The sequence below is a fragment of the Triticum urartu genome, chromosome 3 (assembly GCF_003073215.2).
Source record: "Triticum urartu cultivar G1812 chromosome 3, Tu2.1, whole genome shotgun sequence".
In the NCBI taxonomy this organism is placed as follows: domain Eukaryota; kingdom Viridiplantae; phylum Streptophyta; class Magnoliopsida; order Poales; family Poaceae; genus Triticum; species Triticum urartu.
In genome coordinates this window covers 315,038,409-315,053,901 of record NC_053024.1, presented here as the reverse complement: position 1 = coordinate 315,053,901, position 15,493 = coordinate 315,038,409, and the positions used below count along the sequence as shown (strand labels likewise).

The window sequence follows — 15,493 nt, the reverse complement described above, 5'->3', positions numbered from 1 at the left end:
CCTCCTCGCGCCACCGGACATGTCCATCCGCGTCGGACATGTCCACCGGACACGTCGCTCCGTCCAATGAGGTCGTGCCACGTCACCGCGCTGCCTCCCTCCTCCACTCACAGCGCACCACGCGTCTTCCCCGGCCTCCCCACCGCGCCGCGGCCCGCCGAGCCCGACCGAGGCCCTCCCGGCCCGGAGCCGCCGCCGCCGCCTCCCGCGCGGGCCCGTTTGCCGGCGCTGCCATCTCCGCCGCCTTGCCTCCTCGCCGCCATGCGCTCCGCCGCCCGCTCCTCCGTTCGCCGCGGCTCCTCCCTCTCCGCACCTCGCGCCGCCGCCCTCCGCCACCGCAGAGCCCGGTCGGCCGACGCCCGCCTCGCCGGCCTCCGCCTGCGCCGCCCCGGTGAGCGCGCCTGGCCGCGCCGCCCCAGATCTCCCCGCTCCGGCGACGCCGCACCTCGCCGGCCTTGGATCCGGTCATCATCTTCGGTCTCCTTCCTCGTCTCCGGCAAGCTTCTCCAGCGTTCTCCGGCGAACCTCGTGATCCTCGCCGCCCCAGATCCGGATCTAAGAACCCCTAGAGGTTGACCCGATTTTTCCTAAGTCTTTCTCTGTGACATTTTCAACCACTGTTCATCGCATCATAACTCCACATCCGTAGCTCCGTTTTGGGCATGCTATATATCAAAATGTTCATCATGATGTGCTCTTCATTTCATTCCATTGCACCATGCTTGTTTGAGTCCATCTTGATGCCCTAATGTCTGTTGCAAGAGTGCTATAAAATGTTAGTTCCTGTTTCTTAACAGATTATGAGCATTTGTCATTTTTGCCATGATTATTGTGTGTTGCATATGGGCATGAGCTCTACATGTGTTTTGGGCTATGCCATGCCATCTTTCCAGAGGTGTATGCCATGTATTTTTGTGATCAATGTGGTGAATAGCACAAGCATGCAAAGTGGTTGTCGTGATATTGCCGATTTTAGGGACTTAGAATTTCACCAAGTCTTTGCTCTGCTGTTATTTTTATGCCATGTATTCATGTTGCTACAAAGTGATCCATGCTTCTTTTTAGTGTTTTCAGTAAGGATGATTTTGAGATATTGTTATGCTCTATCCATCCATGCCCTTGTTTGCATTTATGGAGTGCCCTAGCATGACGCAATCTTGCTCTACTTTTGCTATAAAATGTTCCTGGCTGATTGTTTACATGTTAATCAATTTTGCCAAGGTTGTTGTAGTTGATCCTTGCATGCTATAAGATTGTTCTTGTCATGTTTAGCTTCTTGATCATGTCTTCTTGATGGGTGTATGCTTAGTTTGTCATGCAATGCCTTGTGTTGAGTGCATCGAGCTCGCAAACATGCCTTCATAATTCTGCTTATGCCATGTCTAGTTTTTCTGCTAAGTCTGAATCTGTTAACGTAACTTGCTATGTTACATGGGTGCCATCATATCTTTTGATCCCTTTTGGCTTATGGTCAGTAAGGGACTTTTGTTATATGCTTTGAGTAGATTCATGCCATGCCTTGTTTTGCCATGATAGGTTCCTGTAGCATGTTGTTATCTTACTCTAAACATTGCTTCCTGATGTTAATTCCTGGCATGTTGTTATTTTCACAAAGTCTGTGATGCTGATATCTTTTACACTTTTGCCATGCTTGTTTGAACCTGCTATTGTGTGTTTTAGCCGTAGCTCAGTGTTCATCTTTTGTTAAGCATCTTGAGTAGATCACTGCCATGTGCTTTGTTGCTATGTTAGAGTGCAGTAGCTTATTTTCTTGTTGCATTTTAGATGGTATCGTGCTGTTAATCGCAGAATCGTGCCATTATTCTTTTGCTTGCCATTTGCAAACCGTGCATCCGTTTCCGATGATCTTTATATCGATTTCGACCGAAACCATCTCATCTTTCCAGCGGCACTCTTGGTTTGCCAAGTTGAGGCCTGGTTCAATCTTTTCCTTCTGGAGCACGCATATGCATTGCATATTACATCCCGCATATCATGTCATGTTTTGCATCATGGTGCTTGCGCATTGCACCATGATTGATTGCTGGTCCTTTTGCTTGTGTTCTTGCTTTTTGTAGAGCTGGGAGACGAGTTCGTGTGTGAGGTACCCGTTGAGTACGCTTTCGAGGATCAAGCTTACGTCAACTCGGAGAACATTGCAGGCAAGATGACCATACCGTCGAAATCACTTCTATCTTTGCTTGCTAGTTGCTCGCTCTTTTGCTGTGCCGCGATACCTACCACTTGCTATATCATGCGTCCCATATTGCCATGTCAAGCCTCTAACCCACCTTGTCCTAGAAAACCGTTGTTTGGCTATGTTACCGCTTTGCTCAGCCCCTCTTATAGCGTTGCTAGTTGCAGGTGAAGTTGGAGTTTGTTGCTTGTTGGAACATGATTATTGTTGGGATATCACAATATCTCTTACTTTAATTAATGCATCTATACACTTGGTAAAGGGTGGAAGGCTCGGCCTTATGCCTGGTGTTTTGTTCCACTCTTGCCGCCCTAGTTTCCGTCATACCGGTGTTATATTCCTTGATTTTGCGTTCCTTACGCGGTTGGGTTATAATGGGAACCCCTTGACAGTTCGCCTTGAATAAAACTCCTCCAGCAAGGCCCAACCTTGGTTTTACCATTTGGACTAACAACCTATCACCTTCCCTTGGGTTCTGCAGACTCAAGGGTCATCTTTATTTTAACCCCCCCGGGCCAGTGCTTGTCTAAGTATTGGTCTGACACAGAGCCACTTGCGGCGCCACCTAAGGGAAACTTGAGGGTTGGTTTTAGCTGTACGTAGTGTTCATCCGGTGTTGCCCTGAGAACGAGATATGTGCAGATCCTATCGGGATGTCGGCGCATCGGGCGGTCTTGCTGGTCTTGTTTTACCATTGTCGAAATGTCTTGTAACCGGGATTCCGAGTCTGATCGGGTCTTCCTGGGAGAAGGAATATCCTTCGTTGACCGTGAGATCTTGTGATGGGCTAAGTTGGGACACCCCTGTAGGGTTTTGAACTTTCGAAAGCCGTGCCCGCGGTTATGGGCAGATGGGAATTTGTTAATGTCCGGTTGGAGAGAACTTGAAACTTAACTTAATTAATATGGATCAAGCGCGTGTGTAGCCGTGATGGTCTCTTTTCGGCGGAGTCCGGGAAGAGAACACGGTCTCGTGTTATGCTTGAACGTAAGTAGTTTCAGGATCACTTCTAGTTCACGACCGTGCTTTTCCTTCTCTTCTCGCTCTGTTTTGCGTAAGGTAGCTACCATATATGCTAGTGCTTGCTGCAGCTCCACCTCACTACCTTTTCCTACCCATGAGCTTAAATAGTCTTGATCGCGTGGGTGTGAGATTGCTGAGTCCCCGTGACTCACAGATTACTTCCAAAACCAGATGCAGGTGCCGATGATGCCATTCTAGGGGATGCGACTGAACTCAAGTGGGAGTTCAACGAGGACTCAGGACGTTACTATGTTTCCTTTCCAGACGATCAGTAGTGGATCCCAGTTGGGGCGATCGGGGATCTTATGCATTTGGGGTTGTCTTTATTTTGTTTCCGTAGTCAGACCTTGATTGTATTCTGGATGATGTAATGCTATATTTATGTATTGTGTGAAGTGGCGATTATAAGCCAACTCTTTATCTCTTTCTTGTTCAGTACATGGGATGTGTAAAGATTACCCCTCTTGCGACATGCCTACAATGCGGTTATGCCTCTAAGTCGTGCTCCGACACGTGGGATATATAGCCGCATCGTGGGTGTTACAAATTGGTAATCAGAGCGATAAACCTGGGCTACTACTTTGTGAATAGCTGTAGCGCAGGTCAGATGCCCATGCTAAGTACATTTCCACACCACCCACCCCCGATCCACCCCACCAACCATCCCACTCCACCCACCAGTCCAGCACTGTTTGTCTCGAAAAAAAACACCCAAACCCTCGATCCGGATCCCCTCCACCGCCAGCCTCCCGTCCACCTCCTCTCTTCTCCTGATTCACCCCTCGTCTCCTTCCCATCCCACGCTGCCGCTGCCCACCACCCCGGCGACCTCCCCACCGGCGATCCCCAGCCTCTCCCTCTCCTTCTCCCCTGCATCTTCCTCCGAGGCACGGCGAGGGGAGGCCGCCGTCGTCATCGCCGTCGCGCGCGATCCGGGAGGGCAAGAGGGGAGGTGGACGCGGGCGAGGAGATGGCATCGGAGGACGTGGTGGGGAAGAGCAGGGGCGACACGGCCGTCAACACCATCGTCAACCTGGCTGAGGAGGCCAAGCTCGCGCGCGAGGGCGTCAAGGGCCCCGGCCACCAGGTCCTCACCGTCTGCAAGTCCCTCTTCGCCGGAGGCGTCGCCCGCGGCCTGTGAGTACCCTTCCTCCTCCCTTCCGCCCGCCCCTCAGATCTCATTTGGTAGAGTTGTTGGTATCGATTAAAATTCGCATCTGATTGATTAATTTCATCTATGATCTATACGATTTCCCTGTGCCCACACGACCGCTTCGTGATCTATAGTACGTTAGGCAAAATCTGCTATCGAGCATTTTGACTAATGTTAATTGTTTTGTTTGGATCAGTTTGCTGACGCTTAAACCCTAGCGATAGACCATTAGTCTGAGGTGAATAACACTGGATGGGGTTATATTAGCATTTCTCGTCATCCTGTTACCATCAATTCAATGTCAAATTTCACCTCTAATATTCTGCAAAGTGAGCTCCTTTAATTGGAGCTACTTTGGGGCTGGACATTTTATATCCAAGATTAGTGTATCAAGTTGCTAAACCCCCCAAATAAGTCGATTCACCAGGCTTTATGATCTGGATCTTAATTACTGGCACATTCTTTATTTGAGGTGTCAATTATTGGTGCATTCTTTATTGGCACCTTCTTAAGTATGTGGTATGTGGTTCTTCATGATGTCATGAAATCCCATTATCTAAAGCTGAGCATCTAAGTGCCTACTTGATGTAATAATATATATTTGGTTGGTACAGGACTATGGCTAGTTGATCTTGTCTTCCTTGGTTGGGACTCTAGATATCGAAGTTGTAATAATATATAGTTGCTGGAGTCAAAGCTGGCTTTGCCTTTTGCTTTGCTTTTTAGCCACCTGGAAACATTGCATACTTGAGAACAAGTTGCTAAACTACAGTCCCTCCAACACACAGAAGTATCGATTAACCACAGGCTTTAAGAATCTGGATTTAATGTTAATTACTGGTGCATTCTGAATATGGTCTGTCTATTATAATTCAAGCCATGTTTTGTCTTATAGCTAGTTATTAAAATTTGTTGCATTCATGGAACCATTTCTAATTTTTGGTGGCCACTCAAACTAAACTTCTTTGAGTGCACAGTAATTGCTCACGTTTTCAGTTCTGAATCATCATGAGGAAATAATGCTAATAGTATTCCGATCTCAGTTTCAGTCATGTGCTGCTTGGCCCTTCACCATGGCACTCACCACTAACTACCTATGTTGTCTTGTCACGTACCTGAAAAATGCTAAACTAAAAGGCATTGTTGTTGCCCGAAACAGAGTAGCCCCTCCTCTGTTTTTGCAACCCTACCATCGGGTCTCTCTTGACAGCAAGTAACCCAGGTTCATAGCTATTGTAGGGCAGATGCTATGTAGAGAATCAATTAATTTCCTCTAGAAATGCTCGAGTGGTGATTTGGCTAAATTTGGAAATACTAGTTCTGCATCATGGCATGGATACTGTTAAGGGAGATATCATCTATTTATCCGACCAAAGCGCATATTCGAAGCCTATGATTCGAGGTAAAAATGGTGCATCGTCTCTCCCTACAAGGTGTTAGTTTTAGCATCTAGTTCTGCATCATGGCTGTAAACTGAACTTGGTTCAGTTAAAAACTGCACTGTCCAATTTGGACAGCAAGCTTAGATCTGAAAAATGAGTTAGCTAGGCTTAGAATTTTGAGTTGGCCCCTTTACATAAGTTTTAGATAAAGTTCCAAGGTTTCTTTAGAGTATTTATTTGTGTCGTTTGGATGTACGGTTTAAGAGCAGCCATCAATTTAGTTTGCTGTCCCGAAATATATGTTCCTGGGTACAGTATTTTGATATGGGAGATTAGGCCCTGTTAGAGGTGGTATTAAAATAAGGTTACAGCATGAAAATTTTAGAGGCTGTTCTGTAGATACTTAAACACATATCACTTGTCAGGTTTCGTTCGTTATATTAAATACTATGAAATTATCAAAGTGGGCTGTACTATGTTGGACAGAATTTTATGTTTGGACATGGGTGAATGTAACCAGACTTATACTCTCAGATTTTGTCATAGTTGATGGTGTGAGGACTTATAATGTGATAAAGTATATACGTTGTTGCAACACCAAAATCAGTGAAATATATTTCCTTTTTTTGCTGCCGATGACATCTCCATAAAGTAAGGATTTAGATAACATCATATGTTCAGAGTTCAGTTCTTTTCTTATCTGAAACTAACATATTTTACAATGGGCATGATGGATGTTGCAGGTTCATTAATGACAGCCAAGGGTTCATGCTCGGAAACGACTACATCTTGCTCCATGTTGTCGGCTCAGCTAGAGTCCTTAATCATGAGGAGATGGGACACGTCGATTGTTAGAGTACACTTGACAGGTGCATTTTGTGAAATTCTAGCCAGAAGATTGATAGCCTGCTTGCCTGCTTGTTCTTTTCAGTTCAAATAAATGTTCCTTTTCTTGTTGAATCCAAAGTAGCTAGCGGAGATCAAGCGGAAAGGTTGTTGATTGTCCCAAAGTTCTTGGACCATTTAGTTTGAATAGCCAGTGAGGAATTAAGCATATATTTTCGGCATGAGCCCCTTTAAATTGCTAGACGAGAAAGAATCTTAACTTAATTAATGGGTCTTGTGAATTGGAATATACCATTTAGTTGAACTGATGCAATTTGCGTACTGACAAGTTTTCACTTTCTCGACATGGGCGCAGGGGTGATCGACGCTGACTAGCGCAGCTGGTGGGCGCTGTGCTCTTCAACCACTCAGAGGCGGACTTCTCCGTGAAGCTGGTGGCCATGTCACGTAGATGATTGTCTAGGTGATTTTGACGCCGGAGGTCGCCAAGGTGGTAGACCTCGATGCCACCGTCCGGGGGAGCGAGGATTCGGGTCCACCGGCGTCTAAGCTCCGAGCCTTGGTAGATACATCTAGGGAAGTTGTCTGTTTAGGTTGGTGATGGAACACCAGGGAAGGTACCCACCTTTCGATGATCATTGTGTGTGTCTGAAGTTAAATGGAATCTTGAGAATGTTATGTGACGTTGGTTTGGTTTGCACTGGACGTATTGCCATCGTTGAATACTACATCTAACTTTTATTTTTTTAATTCCTAAATTATTAGTTGTAGCGTGGGAAACAAATGAGCGCTACTAGTAGTTAGGTTAGTAGTAGCATGGGAAATAAGAAATGAGCGCTACTAGTAGTTAGGTTAGTAGTAGCGTGGGATATAAGTGAGCGCTACTAGTATTTGGGTTAGCAGTAACGCGGGTGCATCCGCGCCGCTACTAACTTTTAGCTGTAGCGTGATACTAGTAGCGCGAGTACCCGCGCTACTAGTAGCATTTTACCTGCGCTGCTAGTAGCCTTTTTTCTAGTAGTGGTTGGCCCAGTCAACATGCTGACTGGGCAACCGAGTGCCACTGACATGTGGGCCCTGTGTTAATTAAACAAGTTTTATAAATAAATAAAATGTTAATTAATCTGTTAATTAGATTTAATCACTAGTTAGTCACTGAATAATGGGGCTAATGGGGCCACACGCCTAATTAACCCTGTTAGATTAGTTTAATCCACTGTTAAGCTAACAGAGGCTGACATGTGGGTCCAAGTGGCCCCACTGGTCAAGTTTGACCTGGTCAGTCGCTCTATTGACTGCTGACGTCTTCGACACGTCATGCTGACGTCGTATTCCATTTCTGTTAATATAAATAATTTCAGAATATGTTTTAAACTTGCAAAAATCATAGTAATTAAACCGTAGCTCAGATGAAAATGTTTTATATATGAAAGTTGCTCAGAAAAATCCAATGAATCCGAATGCGCGGTCCATTCATCTGTCACATGCCCCTAGCATGCTAAAAATGGAACTTTTCCTCTCTTTTTATTTGTCCGGAAAACGTCAAACGCCGGAAAAACCCCTCCGGATGTTTTCCCTCTCCGTCTGCAACGACTAGCACTATGTTAGTTCACTCCTAACACCGCGTATTACCATGTTATGCTTTATGATGCTTTGTTTGCTTTATATTTATTGCTTCTTCCGCCTCTTCTCTCCGGTAGACCCTGAGACCGATGATGCCCCCGTGATCGACTACGTCACGGACGGACGTTCCTTTGCAGAAGAGCTTCCAGGCAAGCAAACTCCCCTTGAGCATTCTGATATCGCCCATTTCTTTCCCTCTCATGCTTGCATTAGATTTTGCTAATTTCATTATTTGCTCCTATTCTGATGCATAGCCTGTTTTTGCTACCTACTTTCATACCTTACCTGCTTATTCTAAACTGCTTAGTATAGGTTGGTTAGAGATCTATCAGTGACCCCCACCTTGTCCCAGTTGCCCCTCTTTATGCTCGCTGACTTGATCAACGTGATCGATGTCCAGGCCCCGACACCGCACATCACCCCCCCTTAGTTGTACGACTCTGCATAGTTACTATCGAGTGCCGAGGGTGATACCTCAGCAACACTTCTGATGTTAACCCTATAGTGTGGCTATTTGGTCGTGGCCATCGAGGGTGATTCCTCCTTGACCACTCCCGATAATGACTCTGTTGTGCAACCCCTCAAGTGTGGACCAACGAGGGTGATTCCTCCAAGTCCACCTTGATGGTTGCATCAAGTGGGAATCCATCGAGGGTGATTCCTCATGTTTCTCCTTTGCCGTCTCAGACACACGGTTACTTTCACTTACCATAGAACCATGATGACATCGTATCGGCCCCGAGGGGTACCCGTGAGTGATGTGAAGTTGGGTTGATCTGGAGAATACCTGCAAGTTTTCCATGCGGCGCGGCCGGGCATTCTTAGCCCTTGCCGCAAGTCCGTGAGACAGGGCGACGGGACCACATATCGTGAATCATTGATCGTTACGGCACTACCAAGACACTAACGGTTTGTATATTTGATCCGGGTAGGCCTCTGGCCTTTTTCGCACTAACCACCACGCGGGAATAAGTATGGGCACTCTACGTCATACGTATCAGCCGAAAGCTCAACGGACGTCAGCGATGGAGCGGCGCGCGTCGGGTTGGACTGCGTAAGCACCTGCCTTTTTAAAGAGGTAGCTAGGTCTGCTCATCGGCCGCGTTCGCAATGTGTAGGAGTGCAAAGGGCGATGGGCCAAAGACCCCTGCGCTCTTAGGGTGTAGACCGGCGTGGTGGCCTCTCTGGTGAGCCTAGGTAGGACTGCGGTGTTTTGATCAGCTGAGGGCGGTCATGACCTGATGGTGTGTCCGACCGGAGTTGATCGAGCATGTTGGGTAAGTTGGTGCAACCCTGTAGGGAAGAATTCTATCTATTCGAATAACTGGGTCCACGGTAACGGACGCTCGGAGTTGTATCCCGATCGATACAACTAGAACTTCATGCTGAGGCATTTAATGGAAATGATGGCTCCGGGATCGTTTCCTCGCAGGGAGTTGAGGAAGTGATCTCTGGGCGCTAATGTTACAACATGTTTCCTAAATATAAACTGCTATTCTATACTCTTATGAATGCTGCAAGATGCTTGGAGCTGCTTCAAGATGCTTGTCTTCGATAGGCTAGGCTTTTCCCTTATCTTCTGGCATTCTGCAGTGTAGTCCACAGATACAACCCATTCCTTTGATACAGATGCATACTTAGTTTAGATTCGATGTAAGTCTTGCGAGTACTTTGGATGAGTACTCATGGTTGCTTTGCTCCCTCTTTTTCCCTTTTTCCTTTCTTTCCGGATGTCGCAACCAGATGGTGGAGCCCAGGAACCAGACGCCACCTTCAACGACGACTACTACTACACCGAGGGTGCCTACTACTACGTGGAGGTCGCCAATGACAAGGAGTAGTTAGGAGGCTCCCAGGCAGGAAGCCTCACCTTTTCGATCCATGTTGATGTTTGTGCTAGCCTTCTTAAGGCAAACTTGTCTAACTTATGTCTGTACTCATATATTGTTGCTTCCGCTGACTCTTGTGTATTCGAGCTTATGTATTCGAGCCCTCGAGGCCCATGGCTTGTAATATAAAGCTTGTATTATTTTAATTTGTGTCTAGAGTTGTGATATCTTCCCGTGAGTCCTTGATCTTGATCGTACACATTTGCGTGTATGATTAGTGTACGATTGAATCAAGTGCGTCACAAGTTGGTATCAGAGCCGACTGCCTATAGGATCCCCCTTTCCAACTCCTTGGCCGAAGTTGAGTCTAGTCTATGAAAAACCTGATTTACTAAAATGGTTGTGTGGCTTACTGGCCCACGTCACCATTGGGTGATATTAGGATCTTTTACTCCTCGATCTTTACTCTGGGATTCTGATCTCTCTTCCATTCGGGTTAAACAAATTTACTAACTCTAACATTAGGATCCCGTAACCACATTCACCCCAAAGTTGGATAAGCCATAGTTATTCCTTAGAATAGTATCTTGAATAGTACACACACTGTCGTGATGACTACTATGTGGTATCCATCATACCTATTTCATTATGCATGTTTCATCATGAATGATCCTTGGTCTTTACAAATGCTCGATGCTGAACTACCCCTGTTACATGTTAGCAGGATGGTTAGACCCGCTAGTCGTGGCCGTGGTGGCAATACTCCACCACCGCCTGAATTCATGGCCGGAATGATGCAACAGTTTGAGCTGAATAGTCAATTCATGGAAGGACTGATGGCTCAGTTTCCTCGCCCCAACACGAATCAACAACCAACCCCAGTAACTCTGCAGGACTTCATGCACCTCAACCCAACTATTTACCGCAGCTCAACTCAGCCCCTTAATGCTGGTGACTGGCTCCACGACATCACATATGAAAGGGAGTCTGCTAGTGTGGCCCCTGCTAGCTATGTCACCTTTGCATCTTTCTTTCTGAAGGGTCCAGTTGCTCTATGGTGGGACAACCACAGGTGTACCCTACCTACTGGAACGATCGTCACTTGGCCGGATTTCCAAGTTGCCTTCCGTCCTCATTTGATTCCTCATGGAGTCATGGACAGGAAGAAGCGCGAGTTCTGCAACCTCACCCAAGGCAACAAGTTTGTAGATGCTTATCAGCGGGAATTCTTGGACTTGTCCCGCTATGCTGAAGAAGACATTACTACTGATGCTTGCAAACAAGAGAAGTTTCGTGATGGACTTCACCCTGATATCAAGCTAGCACTGCTCGTTCATGACTTTGCCGACTTCGCCACCTTGGTGAACAAGGCTATTCAGGTTGAGACTGGTTTTTAGGAACATCAGGGATCTCTCAGGCGCAATCGTGACGCTGGCTCATCTTCGGGCCCGTCGGCGCAGAAGCGTCAGATATGGATTCCCCATAGCATGTATCATCCAACTACACCTGCACCAAGACAGTCTTATGCTGCACCACGTCTGCCTCCACCCCCGTCGAGGCAGCTGTCGGTGTCAAAACCGGCGGATCTCGGGTAGGGGGTCCCGAACTGTGCGTCTAAGGCGGATGGTAACAGGAGGCGGGGGACACAATGTTTACCCAGGTTCGGGCCCTCTCGATGGAGGTAATACCCTACTTCCTGCTTGATTGATCTTGATGATATGAGTATTACAAGAGTTGATCTACCACGAGATTGGAGAGGCTAAACCCTAGAAGCTAGCCTATGGTATGATTGTTGTCGTCCTACGTACTAAAACCCTCCGGTTTATATAGACACCGGAGGGGCTAGGGTTACACAGAGTCGGTTACAAGGGAGGATATCTACATATCCGAATCGCCAAGCTTGCCTTCCACGCAAAGGAGAGTCCCACCCGGACATGGGATGAAGTCTTCAATCTTGTATCTTCATAGTTCACCAGTCCGGCCAAGGGATAAAGTTTGGCTGTCCGAGGACTCCCTAATCCAGGACTCCCTCAGTAGCCCCTGAACCAGGCTTCAATGACGATGAGTCCGGCGCACAGATTGTCTCCGGCATTGCAAGGCGGGTTCCTCCTCTGAATACTCCATAGAAGATTTTGAACACAAGGATAGTGTCCGGCTCTGCAAAACAAATTCCACATACCACCGTAGAGAGTATAATATTTCCACAAATCTAATCTGTTGACAACTTTTCATAACGTGACATTACGCCCTGGCCCCGGTTATTATTCGAACCATTTTTCTCAACCAACCACTGCATGTGTTGCGAGGCAGTTTTATTGGCACGTCTTGTCAAAGCAGAGATCGTGTCCCCTTATCACGGGATTCTCATCAATACGGGTGTGGGTAACCCAATCGTGCTTGTTAGTACGACTCCTCGATTTTAGGCAAGTTCCGAACGACCACGCGGAGGATGCTTGATCACCCTCTTTATAAAGGGGCCAAAGCCTGTCCTTTTCTTCTCGCGCTCAATCCCTCCCTTCCCCCACCCCGAGTTCCAACACCCGAGGCTCAGGCAAAGCGCTTCAGACCTTCAATCATGTCCGGATCCAACCTTCAGGGCCGGTGGATGGCTTCCTCTGTCATAGAGGAGGACATCAAGAAGCTAAGGGAGGCCACGTATCTGACCGCCGGAATGTTGCACAGGCTGCCTGCCTGAAAGCAGGTCATCCCTACTCCCGAACCCAACGAGAGTGTCATATTTGTTCCCCACTTCCTCCGAGGGCTAGGCTTTAGCCTTGATACCTTCGTCAGAGGGCTCATGTTCTATTATGGGCTTGACTTCCACGATCTAGCTCCGGATTCCATTCTTCACATCTCGTCGTTTATTGTCGTATGTGAGGCCTTCCTCCGCATCACCCACACTTTGGCTTATGGCTCAAGACCTTTAATGTGAAGCCGAAGATGATCAATGGGCGACACACAGAATGCGGAGGTGCCACAATAAGCAAAGGCATCGATGCCCCATGGCCAAAGGGTTCCTTCCCGAAGATATCCAACTTATGGCAGCGGGAGTGGTTTTACATTACAGCTCCCCGAAGTACTAAGTGAGTGGCTGCCCCCGCCTTCCGTTTGGGACCCCCACCACAACTGGCGTCATGGGTCAACAAGGGGCTAGACTGGGGGCCGGTTAATGACGTGCCGACATTGCAAAGTCGCATCCGAGATCTCCTCAAGAGGGATGTCGATCTCGTCAAAGTAATGCAAGTTATGCTAGTTCATCGGGTCCTGCCATGCCAACGTCAATCTCTCCGTATGTGGGAGTTCAACCTGGAAGGACCACGAACTATTCAGTAGTTCTTCGGTGTGACGCTCGAAGAGATGTATGGATTGTTCTTCGGATCACGAATAAAGTGTCTGGACACCACTGAGGATGCGGGTCTCAACTGTAATCGTCCAGATACCTAGGTAAGTATTTCCACAACCAAACACACTATCTTTTCATTTGTCATAACATAATACTAAAATAATTGCTCTTGGCCAGGACTGGGTATGAAAGGCAAGGATGATCAGGTGTTCGGCCCCCCTACCCGAGGGCTCGCCGGATCCTGTACCAGCCAGGATGCTGGAGTGCGCACCTTATCAAGTGCCTACGGGGGAAGATAAAGGGAGAGACGAGGAAGCCGAAAGCGAGCCTCACGCATTAATCATCCAAACCGGGGGAATTAGTACCTCCACGAAGGAGGATAATCGGGGAGAAGAATCTGAAATTCCCTCTCTCCAAGGAAGGAAAAGGACTGCTCCTGAAGACTTGGTAACAAGGGTTTCCAAATGAGAGAAGAAACCCTCGCCAGGGGGCCCTGACCTGGAGGGCATTCCTTCCGCACAGTGCCCACAAGGGGATCAGCCCTCCACCGAGCTGTAAGTGAACAAAATCACTTTTGGTAAATGTATTTTGCTTTATCTCCGCACACAATAACCGAGACGTATGTCTTGCAGTCCGAATCATAGCTCTTCCCGACAGAGTTCGTCTTTGGGGGATCTTCTTCCGGAGATGATGGAGAGAGAAACGCCTCCCCTTGTCTCCCCGCCTCCTAGGGCGGATGACCCTGAGGTGTCATCACGGAGGATTTCTCCTGATCCGCCAAGGCCAGAAGGTAACCCTTCGGCCACCTGAAGTCCCGAGTATTCAGCTCCTAAGGGGAGTAACAAAAAGAGTCGGGGACTGTCCGGTGGGCAACCGGATGCACTGATGAGCCTTTTGGCCGAACTGCTGAGTTTGCCGGTTTGAACCGGCAACTTGATGCGGCAGATGCCGACATTGCGCTTGTGAACAAGCGGCTTGACGAGGCACAGGGTATGTATTTTCGGGTGGTCAACAAATATTAAGGGGAGCATGATGCTAGTATCTATAATATGTTGTGACTGCAGATGGAGCTGCCGCCGTGGAGACCCTTCGGGCGTAACTTGCCCGAGCCAAGGAACAAGCCAGGAGGAGTGATGCGGCTGCCCTAAAGGCGGCAGAAGACTTAAGAGCCGAACATGCTACTCATCGCAAAAGCAAAGATAAAATAGCCAAGATGGCTGATGAACTGAAAGATGCCGCCGGCCGATATGAGCTTCTTGAAAAGGAAAGCCAAGCGAGAGCGGCTGACCTGAAGAAAGTCATGGAAGCAGCCAAGGAAACCTGTTCTGAAATCAGAGCGACGAAGGAGGAGCTCCTTCAAGCCGGAGATATCACGACTGGGAAGCCCTTTTTTTGCGGACGAAGTTCGGAGATCCGAAGTATGCCCCTTTGGGTCAATTATGGAGTGCTGCCGACGCATATTCGGAGTTGACAATGAGTGTTGCTGATGCGACTGCGTTTTTCAGAGATCAAAAAGATCACGAAGTGGAAAAGTTGTTCTGGTCGCAGTTCAGTGCTCCGACGCATCCGCTTCTGTTAAATGAGAAAATGGCCGAGTGGACTGAGCTCCATAGGTTGTCCGGGCTTGCCATGAGGTCTGTCGTGGATCATCTTTGGCCGGAAGGACCAAGACCGAATAGTTATTTTAGTTTAGTGCAACGATTCCTTGGTGTTGTGCCTCCTATCGACGTTGTAAAGAGGTCGGCGTGCATAGAGGGTGCACGGATGGCTCTTGCCCATGTTAAGACATACTGGGCAGAGATGGATGCCACCGCTATTGCGAACCGGGGTCCAGCCGTATGCCAGGTCTTGGCCGAGCACTATTTTGGAGAAGTCCTAGAAGGCGCTCGTTTAATAGAGGCTCAGTGCTCGAAGAATATCATGTTCGAGTGACATGTATCCCAATTGTAAAAACAATGCTATTTGGATTATAAAGGCTATGTTTATACTTTTGCCTGAAAGTATTATGATGCCTCCTATGCGGCCGTTTTATGTATGTATATAACCTGAAAGTTTGTAGTCGTCGGCTTTAGCCCCCATGCATATGATGCGGGGGTG

The 15,493-nt window shown here is 47.7% G+C and overlaps 1 protein-coding gene across 1 annotated transcript; it reads left to right on the top strand.

Annotated features, from left to right (window-relative positions):
• Positions 1-261: 261 nt before the first annotated feature.
• LOC125546816 (proline-rich protein 36-like) lies at positions 262-7,329 on the top strand. Its single transcript, XM_048710940.1, has 4 exons — positions 262-571; positions 3,842-4,357; positions 6,499-6,624; positions 6,957-7,329. Exons 1-4 carry the CDS (start codon positions 262-264, stop codon positions 6,974-6,976), a joined length of 972 nt encoding a protein of 323 aa, XP_048566897.1. The 3' UTR covers positions 6,977-7,329.
• Positions 7,330-15,493: the final 8,164 nt, after the last annotated feature.